Source organism: Nicotiana tomentosiformis, chromosome 3 (genome assembly GCF_000390325.3).
Source record: "Nicotiana tomentosiformis chromosome 3, ASM39032v3, whole genome shotgun sequence".
Lineage (NCBI taxonomy): Eukaryota > Viridiplantae > Streptophyta > Magnoliopsida > Solanales > Solanaceae > Nicotiana > Nicotiana tomentosiformis.
In genome coordinates, this window is record NC_090814.1 from 135,115,670 (window position 1) to 135,132,279 (window position 16,610).

General features: G+C 38.5%; 3 protein-coding genes across 3 annotated transcripts; 2 read left to right on the forward strand and 1 right to left on the reverse strand.

Annotated features, from left to right (window-relative positions):
• The first annotated feature begins 1,518 nt into the window (after positions 1-1,518).
• LOC104099523 (succinate dehydrogenase assembly factor 2, mitochondrial) lies at positions 1,519-6,256 on the forward strand. The gene is made up of 5 exons (XM_070197678.1): positions 1,519-1,799; positions 1,877-1,981; positions 2,078-2,204; positions 5,730-5,798; positions 5,887-6,256. The coding sequence occupies exons 1-5, from the start codon at positions 1,693-1,695 to the stop codon at positions 6,031-6,033; spliced, it is 555 nt and encodes a 184-aa protein (XP_070053779.1). The 5' UTR covers positions 1,519-1,692; the 3' UTR covers positions 6,034-6,256.
• Positions 6,257-6,649: 393 nt separating this feature from the next.
• LOC104113740 (uncharacterized protein At4g14100-like) lies at positions 6,650-8,144 on the forward strand. The gene is made up of 2 exons (XM_009624002.4): positions 6,650-7,230; positions 7,848-8,144. Exons 1-2 carry the CDS (start codon positions 6,744-6,746, stop codon positions 8,036-8,038), a joined length of 678 nt encoding a protein of 225 aa, XP_009622297.1. The 5' UTR covers positions 6,650-6,743; the 3' UTR covers positions 8,039-8,144.
• Positions 8,145-8,675: 531 nt separating this feature from the next.
• Positions 8,676-11,240, reverse strand: LOC104113741 (uncharacterized). Its single transcript, XM_009624003.4, has 4 exons — positions 10,842-11,240; positions 10,436-10,497; positions 9,274-9,391; positions 8,676-8,973 (listed from the first exon to the last, which is right to left on the reverse strand). Exons 1-4 carry the CDS (start codon positions 11,069-11,071, stop codon positions 8,895-8,897), a joined length of 489 nt encoding a protein of 162 aa, XP_009622298.1. The 5' UTR covers positions 11,072-11,240; the 3' UTR covers positions 8,676-8,894.
• Between the last annotated feature and the right edge of the window lie 5,370 nt (positions 11,241-16,610).

Here is a 16,610-nt window from a genome sequence, read left to right on the forward strand (position 1 = left end):
GTAAATCAGCTTAGGGTTTGTTTGGAAAGCCACCCGATAATTGAAATTAGTATAATTACTAGGGTAGTAATTACACAACCTAGTAATTACACAATATAGTAATGCATCGATTGATTTGTTTGTCATGACTTAATTACAGTGTAATTACAAGCGAACTATTTGGTTGCACAAGTGTAATTATACAGTTAGATTAAATTTTAAATAAAATAATTATCAAAATTTAAAAGTTAATCTAATAAATATATCACTATAATTTTTTTTAAGTATAAATAATATTAGATTTGGTATTTAAGATACATATTTTGTCTTGAATATACATTAAATGGTAATCATATATTTATAACTAATATTATAAAAATAATTGATATATATATTTCAAATTAATAATATTTAGTTTAATTAATTATAAAAACTAAAAATATACGTTTTGTAAGAACATCATGGAATGGAATGCATGTTTGACAAAAAAAATTAATATTTATAAATATAATGTCATAACATTTTTCAAATGTTTGACAAAACTAATCTATTAATTCTAACTAAAAAATGAACAACATGCAATGTGAAATGACAAAGCCAATACTACTAAAACAAGTAAATTGGAACCATAAATAAATAAAATTTCAAAATCCAAAAAAAAAATAGTTTAACATATGTCAAACTCCAATATAATAAAAATAAGTTCTAATACAACTTAAGATTAGAAAATATAATAAGTATATAACCTCATTCAACAACGAAATTCTACTTTAATGACATCACTCGTTCTATACCAAGGTTGCTAGTGACTCATTATTTCTAATATTAGGAGATGTAGCTTCAAAAACTAGAATAATAATTTAGTTATGCTAAATGGAGAAAATAAAACGAATAAGAAATAAAATATACGATCAATTACATGGAATCACACGTAAAGGTAGAGAAAAAAAATGTACAAAGAAAAATATATTTTAAAATTAAAAAAGAAATTAAAAATTAAAAATTAAATAAACAAATTAAAATAAAAAGAAATTGAAATAAAAAGTTAGTATAAAAAGTAAATTAAAATAAAAACAAAAAGGAAAGAAATTAAAAATTAATCTTGTAATTTCACAGTGTAATTACCACCAATTCTTACCTCCCCTTAAAAATTGGAGAGTAATTATACTTCTCCAATTATACCATGCTGACTAAGTAATTACTTGGCATGACAAATATGCCAAACTGGGTAATTATACTCAATTACACCCAAATCAATTTCTAGGGGGCTTTCCAAACATACTCTAAGTTAAAATTTGATTAAATATTTAATTATTTCTCACGAAGAAGGACGCAATTATAAATTTTATCACAGTAATTATCATTACGATAAAAGTAATTTTTTATATGCAATTATCTTATTTAGTTAGTTACAAAATATTCTATTTAGTACTAGAGTTTAAGGGAAGCACTGATCAAACTTGAATTATGCCTAGTCAAATCGACTCAACGGACCGAGCCGGACCTTAAATAGCGATTACCGAATAAAGCGTCCAGCCCAAGTTGAGTGTTCCCAAGCGGGTTCCAAGTGGACGTCAAAAGGCCACGCACCGCATTAGGCAGACCGCCTTCCAACTTAAATTCCAAACCGAATAACATCTTCTCCTCAACAAAAGTCTGATTTGAGTTTTGATCCTCAAAATAACATAGTTGTGGGACTAAAACTCTAAAAGAATGGCGAATTTAAGAAGGGCACTCCTCTTCACCATTCCTCGGATCCTCAATTCCTCTAACGGGACATCTGTTGCAACCTCCACGCTCCCCTCTCATAATCTTTACAGGTTTCAAAAATCCAACATTCTTACTCTCTTTACCTGTTATCTGTAAAAAAAAAAAATAATTATATTTGCTTGTTTAGGCCTTTGACTGGAACATTTTCGCGTTTCATTACTTCCAACGAGGCTTCGTCGCCAAATAATATTGATCTCTCCAACGAAGAGAGCAAAAGACGTTTATTTAACAGGTGACTTTAAGCTTTTACTATTTAATATGATGGGTTATAAGTTCCTCCGGCGGGTTCATGATATGTTGTTGGTGGTTTTATTTTGTATGGATATAGGCTTATTTATCGTAGTAAACAAAGAGGGTATTTGGAGCTGGACCTTGTTCTGGGCAAATGGGTGGAGGAACATATACAATCCATGGACGAAAATGGAATTAAGTCCCTTGTTCATGTCCTTGACCTGGTAATTTTCTTTGTTTTTCATTATAATTCTTTTTTCTTATTTCCTTTGGACTTCTCCTTTTTGTATGCCGATAATTAGAGATCATGCTTTTGCTGCTCTAGCTCGTAATAGGATCTTGTTATGTTGTTTTTTCTTTTTCTTTTGGGGTTTTAGTATGTTTCAAGTATCCAAGGTGAATGATCTAGTGAAAATGAAAAAACAGATACACAAATTTGCTTAAGTCGTGTCCTAAAAAACTATTCCAGTAGTGTGAAAGTTTTTCAAGAGTGAATAAGCCTACCTCTTATTATTAGAGGGAGCAGGAACGACAAAATTAATTAATAAACCTACAAGTTTGGAACAATAAAGAGAAAAATAGGAATCTTGTAGAGGACAAGTGTCTTTACATCTAAATGTGGACTTTGAATAAGTGGCAAACAAGGTTAGCCACGCTGCTAACAAGCACAAGAATGGAGGCGATCATGGCTATAAATAGCCATCATTACTTCATCAATAGACATCAAGAAAATTAGCCTTCACTGTCCTAAGAATCTTTTTCAGCAGTGTGAATGTTTCGCAAGTTTGAACAAGCCTTTCTCTTGTTAGAGGGAATAGGAATAGCAAAATTTGAATAATAAACTAGCAAGTTAGGAACAATAAAGGAAACAATTAGGAATCTATAGAAAAGGGAACAATGATGGAAATTGGACGACAGAATTATAGTAGCTTAGGCTTGTAATGACAACTTATGATCAAGGCTAATTTTCTTGGTATCCAGTGCTGAGGTAATGATGGCTATTTATAGCCATGATTGTGTGCGTGCATTCTTGTTCTTGTCATCAACATGGCGCCTTGTTCGTCACTTCTTCAAAGGCTTTTGCCACTTCTTTAAATCTATAAATGAATGAGCACATTTAAATGCAAAGACACTTACACATGCTAAGACATTTGTAAAATTTCCTTTGTACATGAATGACAATTCTACTAAATCTTTTGAAATACAATATTATTTTGCCAACAATTCCTAGCCCATTACATTTATATGACATCTGCCAATGAACATTTACCCCCAAGTTCCACTAAGATGATAGGATTGTCAGCTTAATACCAACAAAAAGAGAAAAAGGCATGAAAAGTCACCCCCTAGATCCTCAATAGCATCAATTTGCCGTTGCTCAATTTGAACTCAAAGAATAAACCACATGTTAACCGAGACTTATTGCCTAGTGGTACTAGTGGAAGTTTACCCTCAATAAGTGTGGGTTCAATTGCAATTGTACCCCTTTCCCTTTTCCAGCCCCCCGTATGTAATATTTATTAACAAAATCCCATGTTGACCCCCAACAACTTGTTAACACAAATCTCAACTTCTGCCTCGAACTTTTTTTTTTCCGTCTCTTCTTTTATGGTTTCATATTATATGGGGAAAATAGGATGATTGATAAGCATAGTGAGGTCTATGATTATCTTAGCATTTGTTACAGAAAGGTCTTCGCGGAAACTTACAACATGCAAGATAATTTCATGAAAGCACTGAGAGACAACTGACTAGTGATTCAATTCATAAGCAAATCACTGAGGAATCTGCAACAATCTAGTAGAGGATACTGGTAATATCTAATACCAGCTGCAGCTGCTCTATGCTGGCATTGGTGGTTACAATTGTCCAGGTCTCAGGGTCATGATTTTTACTGTGCTTGAGGGATATACACTGACTAGCATATCTGTAGTTCCCATCTTTTCTTTGACTAGCTGTTATATTATAGGCGATTTTCCAGGTTGTGCATCTACTTTTGTTCCTATGGGTACCTACTTCTCCCTTTTCATTTTTCTTTTGAGTGGGTTTTGGGGGGGGGGGTAAGCTTGGCTTCGGGGATTAAGAGGAGCATAGTTATGCTGAGGGCCTTTAAATCCTTGACTATTGAGCTAATGCCTTGGGCTTACATTGGGTGTCTTGCTTCTTGGTGCTTTAATTTGACAGCCAGCTCTGCACTGTATAAATCTATTATGCCATGTACTTCATATATATGAATATATTCAGTACTGGGAGTTGATGTTTTAAGCCAGACCTAGAGACCAGTGTTTAATTTGATCTGAACTTGTCCATGGTAACTCATCTAAATGACATTCAATGCTATGAGCCCAATATTCTGGTACTTTTGGTGCTAGGTCAGTATTGGGCTTAATATTTTTAATTACTGTTACTTACGAAGGAAAATAATGCACCATCTGAGTATTCCCCTCTTTTGTGTTCGTACTCAGATTGCTCAGATATTGGGAGGGCGGTCTGAGTATGAATTTGGGAGGGCACTGAGAGACAACTGCTCTATGTTGGCATTGGTGGTTACAATTGTCCAGGCCGCAGGGTGATGATTTTTACTGTGCTTGAGGGATATACATTGACTAGCATTTGTGTAGTTCCCATCGTTTCTTTGATTAGCTGTTATAGCATATGTTCAGTAGTTTCATGAAGTGTAGTATAGGCGATTTTCCAGGTGCATCTACTTTTGTTCCTACGGGTACCTACTCCTTGGCTTCGGGGATTAAGAGGAGCATTGTTATGCTGAGGGACTTTAAATCCTTGACTATTGAGCTAATGCCTTGGGCTAACATTGGGTGTCTTGCTTCTTGGTGCTTTAATTTGACAGCCAGCTCTGCACTGTATAAATCTATTATGCCGTGTACAGATGTACTTCATATATATGAATATATTCAGTACTGGGAGTTGATGTTTTAAGCCAGACCTAGAGACCAGTGTTTAATTTGGTCTGAACTGATTCAGGATAACTCATATAAATGACAGTCAATGCTATGAGCCCAATATTCTGGTACTTTTGGTGCTAGGTCAGTGTGTCAGTATTGGGCTTAATATTTTTAATTACTATTACTTACGAAGGAAAATAATGTACCATAGGCGTATTCCCCTCTTTTGTGTTCATACTCAGACCACCCTCCCAAATTCAGATTGCCTCTCCCGGAGAACTCGCAAATATGCTAGGAAAAGGGAAAACAAAAGTTATGGAGTGTAAAATTAAGGCGTACAAAGGGGAAGAAGGGAAAAAAGCATATAGGAAGAAGTTGGAAGGTTGGATGGGGACCACATTGAGTTAGTAGTGGGTCTACAACTCAAAGATCAAATAATGTGAGCAGTGCTGTGAAGTTCTGCTGGTTTCCTGTATGTTATTCAGGGAGCATAGAATATATGCACCACATTGACTCGAGTTAGCGATCATCAGGAAGTATAGTTACTCAAACTTGGTTCAAAACTACTCTTTGCAATGTTCACATTGTTTTCTCTCTGTGATTCTGCCAAATATGGTCGTCTGATCCTTTGCCATGAACTAACATCTCTCATACCTCCTCACCGTGCCCCCTCCCCCCCCCCCCCCCAAATCACCCCGGCCCCAAAACCCAACAAAAGAATGAAGGAAAAAGAAAGACAGGTAACCCGTTTAGATGCAGTAGAATGGTCGTAGCAATCAAATTTCTCCTTTGTGATGATGAACTTGAGCTGTCTTATTCAGTTTATTCTATTTATGCCTGTAGGAGAATCCGGATTTGTGGAAGTGGCTGACTGGTCAGGAGCAACCGCCAGATGCAATAATCACTAATCCTGTGAGCCATGAACCAATATAGAATTGCTGCTTTATCTGATTGGTTTTGTTTGGATGTTTATTTAATCTGATCGGTACTTGGGCTGTAGGTGTTTTCTGCTGTGCGTGAAAAGGTTATGAACAACCTTGACAAACATGCTTCTCCTGAGACTCGGGCTGTTCCAGGAAAACCTTGGGTTAGAGGATGGGATGATATCAAGAGAGGTCGAGATGCGCCTATTGCTGGAAATCAGTAGATCCCTTTTTCTGCTGGGAGGTGTCAAAGAACATCTAATCTATAGTTTTGTAAAGGAACTTGATTAATTTCTATGCATGTGTATGAATAAATATAGCATCTTATATATGTTGCAATAAGGCCTCAGTAATGTGCTGATAGATGCTGTGTGTTATCCTCGATTACTTTTTATTTTTATTTTTTTATGTTCCAATAAAAGAAATTGGAGAGCATTCTTCTTCTTCTGGGCCGATGTTCGTTTGTGTTCTTTTGGAATGGTTTTCGATGTGATTTGGTCGTTGGTTTTTGAAAAGATTGTACGAGCTGAATAATCTTTAAAAATTTGGAGGATACGCCCTAGGATTATTCCATTTTTGCCTGCCTGTTATTTTAGTGCTCATTATCCCAATTTTTTTAGAATAACTAATAAACAGATGTGGACAAAGATGGGATTATAAAAGTCTTAAACGTTATTATTTTGAACTATGATAGAGGTAGACACAGAGAAATGGAGTAAACGGCTACATAATTATAATTGTGATTTTCCTTTTTTTACCCTAGTTATTATTGCTACCTTATCTATGTATTGCTCTCCTTTACTCAACAGAAACCTCTCCACGTGTTCTGCTTTTTCTGTCCTTTACCCTTTCTTGATATGGGTTAAAGGCAACCAAAAGGGAAAATTTCTTTTATCACTATATCAGTGCCTTTCCAGTAAGAGAAAGAAAAAAAATGTTGATTTCAGGCAAACCCATTACAATTTCCGCTCTCCTCCTCCTTCTAACGGCATCTTCTCTTTGCTTCACTTTAATCAATGCTTCAAAATCCAGCGACCCAATTCCTACCCCATGGCCAAAACAATTCCACTCGATTCTCTTTATGAATAACACCAAAGGGAATCTCCAGGTTGTGGATTTGTGGTACGATTATCCCAATGGCAGGAACTTCAACATAATCCAAAACCAATTGGGAAAGCTTCTTTACGATTTGGAATGGGATAATGGCACTTCTTATTACTACACTTTGGACGCTAACAAGGAATGTAGGGTCATGCATTTTCCAGTGGGAATTCTTAGGCCTAATTGGCTACAAGGCGGAAAGTTTTTGGGACAGAGATATATGGATGGGTTTCTCTGCAATGTATGGGAAAAAGTTGATTTCATTTGGTACTATGAGGATGTTGTTACTAAGAGACCCGTTTACTGGGCTTTCTTCACAGGTAATGCTTAAATTACAAGTCTTTTAAGGTAGCATTTTCTGGTTTGATTTCTTAATTCAATTATTAATTATTGCTGTGTTGTTTTGGAGTTTAGGTTATAGAGCAGAATGTGAACTGACTGTGTTCGAATGGTCTAGTTAATTTCACGTTTTGGTCACTGAATTGTATACTAACACTAAAGTTAATAGCTTTTGCCATGTCAAAATAATTGAATTGAAGTCAAAAAACTGTACTTGCTATATCAGTAAGGTCATCTTAATGGGAAGATTTTATCATTATAGTAGGTGAAATTTAGTAACTTTCCTGTTATATAAGTAAAATTCAATTATTTTAGCGTGACAAAAAAGTAGTCTTAAGACTTCACTTAGGTACTTTAATTAAAAAAGTAATTGTGTGACGTTACTAAAAAAAAAGAAAAAAGACAGTCTGGTGCATAAAGCATTTTGCATTTATGTAGGGTTCGGCAAAGAGTCGCACCACAAGGGGTCTGATGTAAACAACCTACTTTCTACATCTCCAACCCGTGATTCATAAGTCACACAGAAATAACTTTATTGTTGCTCCAAAGCTCCCTTCTAATAAATTAAATTTAGTATCATAAATTTGGGTTGGTGCAGGTATGATCGCGCATGTAATGACTTTCGAAGTAGGAAAAGTGCTAGAGGATCCGAATTGGCAAGCCCCTGTTTACTGTTTCAAAGAGTCCAAGGAACAAGAAATATCTCCTGTAATTGATAGTTTTGTTAGTAATGATGTTTCGATTGGCAGACTCATGGGAGCAGCTATGGATGTTTCTTTGCTGCGCTGATTCTTGTTGCATTTTCATGTATCAAATAATTCATTCTTGAGTTGTTCTTAGACACCATAAATTGGTCAACTTTTCATGTATTTACTTATTTTTGCTTTCTCTTTAATCTTACTTTTAGTTGACCTACCATTGTTGACATAGGGGTGTTTAAATTGGTTTAAAAGCTGGTCAAACCAGCTTAAAAGTATGTCCCAGCCAATGCGAAAAACAATTGCTAAGTATTTGGTAGCACCAAGTGTTTGGTATAATAGAAAATGTTCTTCCTAAAGAAAATGTTGGTCCTCTTAAAATCTAGCCAATTGGTAGGCGAAAATCATTTTTCTTCACAAATAACAAAAATTCTTATTCCATCTCATATAATTCAATCAACATTAAGATGTCCTCATACCATGTTTTTCATCTTATGTAATTATCATGTCATTCAATCTCATTACTCTTTAAAACTCTAGAAAATGATAAGGAAATGTTTTTGTTATATATTCCCACCATGTATACATCTTGTCTTATTTAACATTATGTGAAGAATAATTTGCTCTCTTTGGATTTTCAGCTATTGCACGCAAAAAATTTCATCTTTGGCCATGAAAATGCGTTAGAATTTGATCAAAGGGTTTTTTGAAAGCTGAGATTGAAAATGTTGTGAAAATAATAGAGGAATTGGCCTTTCCCATTTACGATTAATGGTGGAATTCTGTATGTAGGTCGACGAATTAGAAATTACATAGTTCCATCTCTATAGGAGTGGAATTTAGAGAATGAATGGATAGAATAAACAATTGTATATATAACTTCAATACAATTAACAATCTCCTAGATCTCTGGTAATCTGAAGACGACATTTTTGCTCCAATTCAATCTAGGAACTGTTGTTGATGTAGAAGTATAAAGCAGCAAGTGCAGCAACTCCAACTCCAATGGCAATAGGCAGAGCATTCCTACAACGCGAAAAATCATCAAGGATTATGTTGATTAGTGTTCAAATGAGGAACGAAAATTGATAAAAGAGAAGGGCTGAGAAAGGCAGCCTGGAGCACAAGCTATCCCGCATTACGCAAGGTCTGGGGAAGGACTGCACCCAAGGACAGTCTAACCTAATGCAAGCATTAATGGCTACTTCCACGGCTCGAACCTGTGACCTATAGGTCATACGGAAACAACTTTACCGTTGCTCCAAGACTCCCCTTCAAGAACTGATAAAAAAGAAAAAAGGTGAAATTTGAAGGAAAAGAAGTTACCCAATAGCCTCATCTCTTTTTAACTGTTCTTTCCTGGCCTTACGAACCTCTGTGGAATTAGCATCTTTGGTTACTTTAGGTTCATATGGCCTGAATCTTCTTTTAGGAGCTCCACACACTGCAAATCACAAATGAACCCAGGGAATTCAGGTACGGTTATTACTGTACAGTTGTAACTTGTAACACATACAGAAGCCCTATAAGAGGAACTACAAGATTGAAAAAAGTAAATTGGTGAACTTTTAAAAGTTTGCATCTGGATAATGGATAGGTCACAAAGTGTTGAGCTAACAGGTATTCCTTCCCATTTGGACTTTTTTCTTTTTCCTTTTTCTAGTTTCCACTATCAGTATTTTCATTTTGTCTTTTTGAACTTTTCATTTTATCTATTTCCTATTTAAAAAACTATTAAGACGTTTCCCCAAATTTTTTTTTAGAAGGATTGTTTCCGCAACTTTTTTTTTCATATTTAGTTCTATCTTTAGATAATAGTTTTTGAATATTCAACTCATTATAGTAATTAGTAAAACATAAACTTCGCAGTGTTAGAGTCGTATATCGGTTGTGGAAGGGTCTGGAGGTTTCCTTATATGATTTTGAATAATTCTCATCCGATGAGCTAACTTTTGAATTTGAATTCTGAATTGTATTCTACCATGGTAGCCGTGGGAATTTTTCTTGTAGCTCGGCTTCTTCCTCTTTTAAGAGTTATACCTTTAATAATATATTTGATCCGGTAATTATAGGAATAATAACTAGGCCCAAGGTCCCCTTCTTTGTATTGTATCACACCTAGACTGATCAAATTCTTAGTTTATCGATGTTGAACCTTCATATTATGGTGTCTATACTCCAGATAAATACTACTCCTATCTTATTTAAGTATGAGCTCATCTTTCATAGAAAATTTCGTTGGCCACAAAGCCAAATTAGTGTAGTAACATATTTTCTGTGGTATCGCTAATTATTCAAGAGGAAAAGATTCCACTTTGATTTCAATCCAAAGAAAACATAAGATATTGTTAGCTAATTGTGACCATAGACACTGCTTCCCAAGTATTTTGCACAATCACAAATAACGATAATGGCAGGAGATGCTGGTCTTTTTACAACTAAGTTACTAGTATAAGGTTAGATGCAATGATTATAAAAGGGTATTTACCAGGACAGAAGTATTTGTCAGGTAATTGTTTCTCGAAAGGAGTCCTGTCATTGTAAATGTACCTGCACCACATTCATCCCAAAACATAGATTAGTACTACTACTATGCCATGAAAAGCATAAAGCAGAATTCTTTTGAGCAGTTTTTTGAGTTTAACTGAATCCAATATTTTTGCTTTAACATCAAATTCACTCGGGTCAGAGTTACAATGCCAGCTACTAGTTCAGACAAATCCAGTAATTAAACTCGGTATGAGTTCAATCGTAGTTTTAAAACCCATAAATTTCAAATCCTGATTACGCCTTTGAAATTCAAACTCTAAATCCTAATTTCATCGCTATTGGCAACAACAACTCAAGACTAAGTAGAAACAAGACAGAGGGGTTAATATTAATTAGTAGATTACCCGCAATCCCGGCAAATATAAGCTTGCTTGGAGGCAACACGCATAGAAAACTTGGGGGCAGTAGCAGGAGCAGCACGAGACGATGGTGGAGGTGGGAGCAATAGATGAACAGATGGAGAAAAGAATGAAGATTTCAGAGCTAAACTATTTGGTGGCTGCCGAAGACCACTGTTGCCACCATTTGGAGCTAAAGGAGTAGCTGGAATTCTAGTGGGTGTTTGCAGGGCCATTTTCTTTATAATTTTGGCCTTTAAATTTTGTTATTCCTTTGCAGTTTCCTTTTCTTTGCTCGCTAGCTGTTTGATGAACTGATGAAACGAAGAAAGAAGAAGTAGAAGAGTAGGGGGGAGATTGGAAATAAGTGGGTGATGTTTCAGTGGTAAAATTTGTGTTTGCGTTGAGGTAATTGGTTTGATGCCTATCGTATCTACAAGTTGTACGTCGAACGCGTGGCTGTCTTGCTCCCCATACAAACCCACTTTTTTGGACACTTTTTTCTTATCTTCTCTATGCTTCGATATTTTCGCTAGTAATTTCTCTTGAGACATTAAACTTTCATACTTGACTGCGTAAATATTCACTTTAAATTAGTTTATACAGATATAAATAATTTATAATTCGTGACCCTTAATAAGATGTTCTAAATATATTAGTAAAATTCATACATATTTTTACTTGAAGTGAGAGTTTAGAGAAAAATTTAAGAAAGAATGGGCAAAATCAAAATATTCGATGAACCTTGTGTTTCACCAAAAAATACTGATTTTGGCTCAACCAATTAGATTTGTTTGAAGAAGAGTTAATCTCAGTTAAAAACTTCGACCTCGATACTTCGACCTCGATCCTTGATGACTCCTCGACCTCAGTCCTAGCTGACTCTTCGACCGCGGCCTTCATTATTCCTTAAACTACTTCGACATGTGGCGGCCTTGGAATTTTTTGCTAATGCCATCCTTACTTAAGTATTCTAGAGATAGATTTTGACCCATACAGTTAGTCCCTCCGCTTATTGAGGCCAACTTCGCGGGCGGGTTCGATGAGCGGATCATGTTATTGGTGGTCGAGCTAATCAAGCGGACTACACGGGTCGTGGTTATTGCAACGAGCATGCGACGTGGCCCTATGTGAGCTGCATATTTTAAATGCTTCGAATTTTTCGTGTGATTTATTTGATTTAAGTTGTCCACGGGTTAGGATGACGTCATGATGTCATGCGTCATTATGATGCACATTCCCGATGCATCGCTTCGTTTCACGCGTGACCTTTGATTAGACCTGCCGTTTCGGTTCTGGTGCCAATCATGATGAACCGTTTTCGATTTTGGTGCCATGGTTTTTATAAATAGAGATCCTTGAACCTAATTTTGGAGTTTACACTTTCTAACGTTTCGAAACACCATACCTTTCTATTGCTCTCTTCTTCTCCGAATTTTTTTCTCTGTTTCGTTGACTTATATTGTTCTTCATTCCTCTTTACTTGTTATTCTCTCCATTACGTTGAATCATGTCAAACGTGTCTTATGATTTTGGTGAAGGGAGTCGTGTTACTCCCCTGGCGGTGGTGTTCCCCCCATGGGGAGGGCGTTTCCTCCATTGTTTAGGATGAAGCTTTCCTGTTGGTGGAGGAGATAATCCCATGTAACTCTGACTCCAGATCTGATTTGACCAAAGCACCAGAGGTTGCGCCTGGAGATTTTCAATCAACAATGACGATAAATAAGTTAGCGGAGCTCAAAGCCAAACTCGGCCTTCCCAATCATATCGAGTTGATCCCGGCCGAGGGGGATACGGTATAGGTTCACCGTCCTTGGTATTGCGCCCTCTACGCCTACCCCTTTCAAATCGGCTATTCTTTTTCCCTCCTTCCGCTGGTGGAGGAGTTCTGTCGCTACTACGACATTTGTCATGCTCAGCTCGCACCGTTCGTTTATAAAATTATAAAGATGCTCACTAAGTTTGCCGAGCTGGCCGTGGTCGAACTGACACTGAGACACTTATTACATTTATTCACCCCTAGCTTTTATAGGGGAACAATGCTGAACCTTCGCTACCGAGGGGCAAAAGCTTGGTGGTGAAAATGGATGACAAGGCCAGTCGTCAATTATGGTTTAACTTCTTTTTTGTCAGAACCGAGGACATTGTGTCCAGCATCAACGGCTTTCTTGAATCTTGGAACTATACTCGTAAGTACCTGGTTTTTCCTTTATATTTGTTCGATCCCAAATTCTGACTTCTCGCCTTCTTTTTCTGTAGCCAAGAGCTCGCCTCCTCCTTTGGTCGCTCACATCTCTGACTGGGTCGAACGACTCCTCCCCCATATCGTGGGAATCCGTGATTAGTCGAGTTTCTTCAAGAAGTTTAAACTTGTTCTTCCTTCGACAGGTGGTTTCGTTTCTTTGACTGTGATCTCGTCCCATTAAGTGTAGATTCATTTTGCTAACTTGAGGCCTTTTTCTCAGGCAAGGGATCTTCTCGAAGGAGTCGGGCACCGGTACCCTCTTTCCGGAGGAAGGCTACTATGCCTTCAGCTTCTATCCCGGTCGCGACTCCCGCATTTTTCGTACATGTCTCTTCTTCGGCTACCGCAGTTCGAGAGCCTGTTTTCGTTCCACCTGCTACTTCGACCCCTCAACTTTTTTCACTAGTCGATGAGGACGACGTCTCTCCTGACGATGGTGGTTTAGTGCCTCGCAAGAGGAGAGTCGTGGATGCAGGGGGAGGGGGGGAGGGGAGGGGAGGTCGATAGCCGTAGATTTGGGGAATTGTGGCTTTGTTCTTTGAGAGACGGCCACAGTGCATATTGGAGAGAGCCCCAATGAGGGTCCCGAGGCTCCGCACTTGGGGGAGACGAGCACGCGTCCTGCGGAGGACACAGTCGAGGGCGAGGTACACAATGACGACCCTATTCTTCCTAGACAAGAGGGGGCCTCGTCTTTTGGGGTTGCGGCAGAAGTTTCTTCTACGACCGAAGGCAGAGGGAAAGCTGTCATAGAAGAGGATATCAGATCTGACTCTGACATGGACGTAAACGAGTTAAGAATGATCGATGGGGGGCTCACTCAACTCGAGGTGAGGTTGGAAGGGGCTCCAGGACTATTGCGATCCCAATGGATCGTAATCTTCTTATGAACACCGATGAGATAGTTCCCTCCCTCGGTCCTCTTTATTCTGAAATTGAGGGTACGACCCTCAAGACTATAAATAATAGCACCCTATTAAATAACATTGTTGGTGTCGCCCTTCGGGTAAGTACATTTGTTATCCGTTCTTTTCCTTACGTTTTCTCTCTTTCGTAGGTTCTATTTCCTTTCGTTCGTTTTTCAGGCGATCATTTTGGAGATCGAGAGTGCTCTCGGGAGCAGAAACATAAAGACATTTATGCGAAGTTGAAGTATCGGGAGATTCGGTGTCGGCTCCACGAAAGCGGCGATGTGCGCCAGCTAAGGGATGACTTGAAAGAAAGGGACGAAGAGTCGGTGCAGGTCGTGGGGAAATGTAGCGTCCTCGAAGGGATATTGAGGAGCAAAGAGGAAGAGCTTGAGCTTAGCAGGGGGTAAAAGCCAGTGCAGTGATCTCCAAGCCCAAGTGGTCCTGCTGCGGGGCCAACTTGAGGAGTGTCAATACAGGGAGGAGGCTCTTTGTGGCGAGGTTGCCGAGAAGATGGAGGAGCTAGAGAAGGTGGAATCTGCTCGGTCAGAGGCTCAGATGAGGGCGGAATCTCTTGAAGTGGCGAACCGAACTCTTTGCTCTGAACGAGAAAATGAGTTGTCGACAGCGAATCTTAAAGAATAGCGTCTTGATGAAAGGATTGGGGAGTTGGAGAAAGAGACTTTTGAGCTCTATGATCGGGTTGTCGCTTTGGAGGCTGAGAAGGCCAAATTACTTATGCGGCCTTCTTCATCTTCAGCTTCTGGCTTCCCCAATGCTCCTTGCGAGTTATATGAAGAGTGGATTCATGCCGAGGCCCGACTAGACGTGTTGCATGAGTTACACATGGAAGTTCTGTTCCTACCGCGAATTTTGAGGATGCTAGGGTCAAGGCCCGTGAGACTCGGGTCGCTTGTGGCTATGACCCAACTATGCCTCGTCCTGGTGAAGAAGATGGGGATGACGAGGAAGCTATAAATCGTCTTTAGGACGAGGCCTGGTATGATTCCATATACCCTCCAGGCGAGGACGGGGAAGATATTGGAGGTCAGGCCGACGAGGGTGTCACAGATCGTGATGGTTGTGGCCAGTAGCAGTTTTTTGTATTTTTGATATTTTTGTGTATTTTTGTTCTCGTCTTCATAAGCCTTTTGTAAGAAACTTTTGTTTATAAATATCGGAGTTGGTTTTGCTTTCATCTGCACCTTTTTATTTATTGTGGTTTATTTCTGTATTTTTCATGTTTTGCTCCTTCGTACTTTTGTTGTTATTCTTGTATATGTCAAAGCTTGTCGAAATACGGCTGAGGGTCGATGGGTGTTATTCAGACGGTTGATTTTTCTCCCTTTTTAACTTGCGGCCGAGGGATAGTGGGCGTTCTTCGAACTGGGTCGAACTTGACCTTTTGTGTTAAGTAGCGGCCGAGCGCCGATAGGTGTTGTTCAAACTGGATCGAACTTAACCTTTTATTTAGATCGCGGCTGGGGGGGCGATAGGTATTGTTCGAACTGGGTCGAACTTAACTTTTTATTAAATTGCGGTCAAGGGCCGATAGGTGTTGTTCGAACTCAGTCGAACTTAAGCTTTTATTTAGATCGTGGTCGGCGGCCTATAGGTGTTTTTCGAATTGGATCAAACTTAACCTTTTATTAAATTGCGATTGAGGGCCGATAGGTGTCGTTCGAGCGGAGTTGAACATAACCTTTTCATAGTCATGGCCGAGAGCCGATAGGTGTTGTTTGAGCGGGGTCGAACATAACCTTTTCGTTGTCCTGGCCAAGGGCCGATAGGTGTTTCTCGAACTGGATGAAACTTAACCTTTTATTTATATCGCGGTCGGAGGCCGATAGGTGTTCTTCGAGTGTGGTCGAACATACCCTTAACACAAAAAGGTGTCCCTGATAAACGTACTTATTACTTCGATGTTGTTGCTTTGGGTATATACTTTGAGAGAGTTATAAATTTTAGGTGTTGGTTGGCGTTCCAGTCCTAGTCCCAGTCTACCTAGTCTCTTCATTGTTTGACTTGGAGAGTATAGAGGAGTCTGGCAATAAAAGAGTAAAAATAGTCCCTCCCTCGCGTACTTCGACTCTAAGTGTTCCCTTCGCCGCCTCATTAAAAAACCTCTTTGAGAAAACCCAATTGGGACAAAACTCAAGATAAAACCCAAATGGGACAAAGAGTACGACTTGGGGGACACATGTTCTCTTAGAAGTTGAAGTATTTGAGGTGGCTAATGTTCCAATTATTTGGTAATTGCTTTCCTTCCATTGTCTCTAATTGGAATGAACCCTTGTTTTCTTTGGCTGTAATTTTGTACGGACCGTCCCAGTTTGTTCCCAGCTTGCCTTCCCATGAGTTTTTGCTCGCTTGAGTTTTGGCTTTGAGCATGTAGTCCCCGACTTTACCTTTGCTTTCTTGTTGTAATAGCGTTCTGCTTATTGTTTTTGGGCGACCATTCTTATGTATGCCATATCTCTTCGATCATCGATTTCGTCGTGTTCCTGCCTTCTACTCTCATCATTACTCGTAGCGCTTTCGTGGGAGTACCTTAGATTGGGTTCTCCGACTTCGACCGATATTACTGCCTCGGTCCCATAGACCAAAGAGTAGAGCGTCTCT

Excerpts from the sequence above, each read along its gene's own strand:
- LOC104099523 (XM_070197678.1), top strand. The coding sequence starts at position 1,693 with ATGGCGAATTTAAGAAGGGCACTCCTCTTCACCATTCCTCGGATCCTC. Across the intron at positions 1,982-2,077 it reads AAAAGACGTTTATTTAACAG|GCTTATTTATCGTAGTAAAC; the intron begins GTGACTTTAAGC and ends GTATGGATATAG. Across the intron at positions 5,799-5,886 it reads ATGCAATAATCACTAATCCT|GTGTTTTCTGCTGTGCGTGA; the intron begins GTGAGCCATGAA and ends CTTGGGCTGTAG.
- LOC104113741 (XM_009624003.4), bottom strand. The coding sequence starts at position 11,071 with ATGGCCCTGCAAACACCCACTAGAATTCCAGCTACTCCTTTAGCTCCA. Across the intron at positions 9,392-10,435 it reads TGACAAATACTTCTGTCCTG|TGTGTGGAGCTCCTAAAAGA; the intron begins GTAAATACCCTT and ends TGTGATTTGCAG. Across the intron at positions 8,974-9,273 it reads AAAAGAGATGAGGCTATTGG|GAATGCTCTGCCTATTGCCA; the intron begins GTAACTTCTTTT and ends TTCGCGTTGTAG.
- LOC104113740 (XM_009624002.4), top strand. The coding sequence starts at position 6,744 with ATGTTGATTTCAGGCAAACCCATTACAATTTCCGCTCTCCTCCTCCTT. Across the intron at positions 7,231-7,847 it reads TTACTGGGCTTTCTTCACAG|GTATGATCGCGCATGTAATG; the intron begins GTAATGCTTAAA and ends GGGTTGGTGCAG.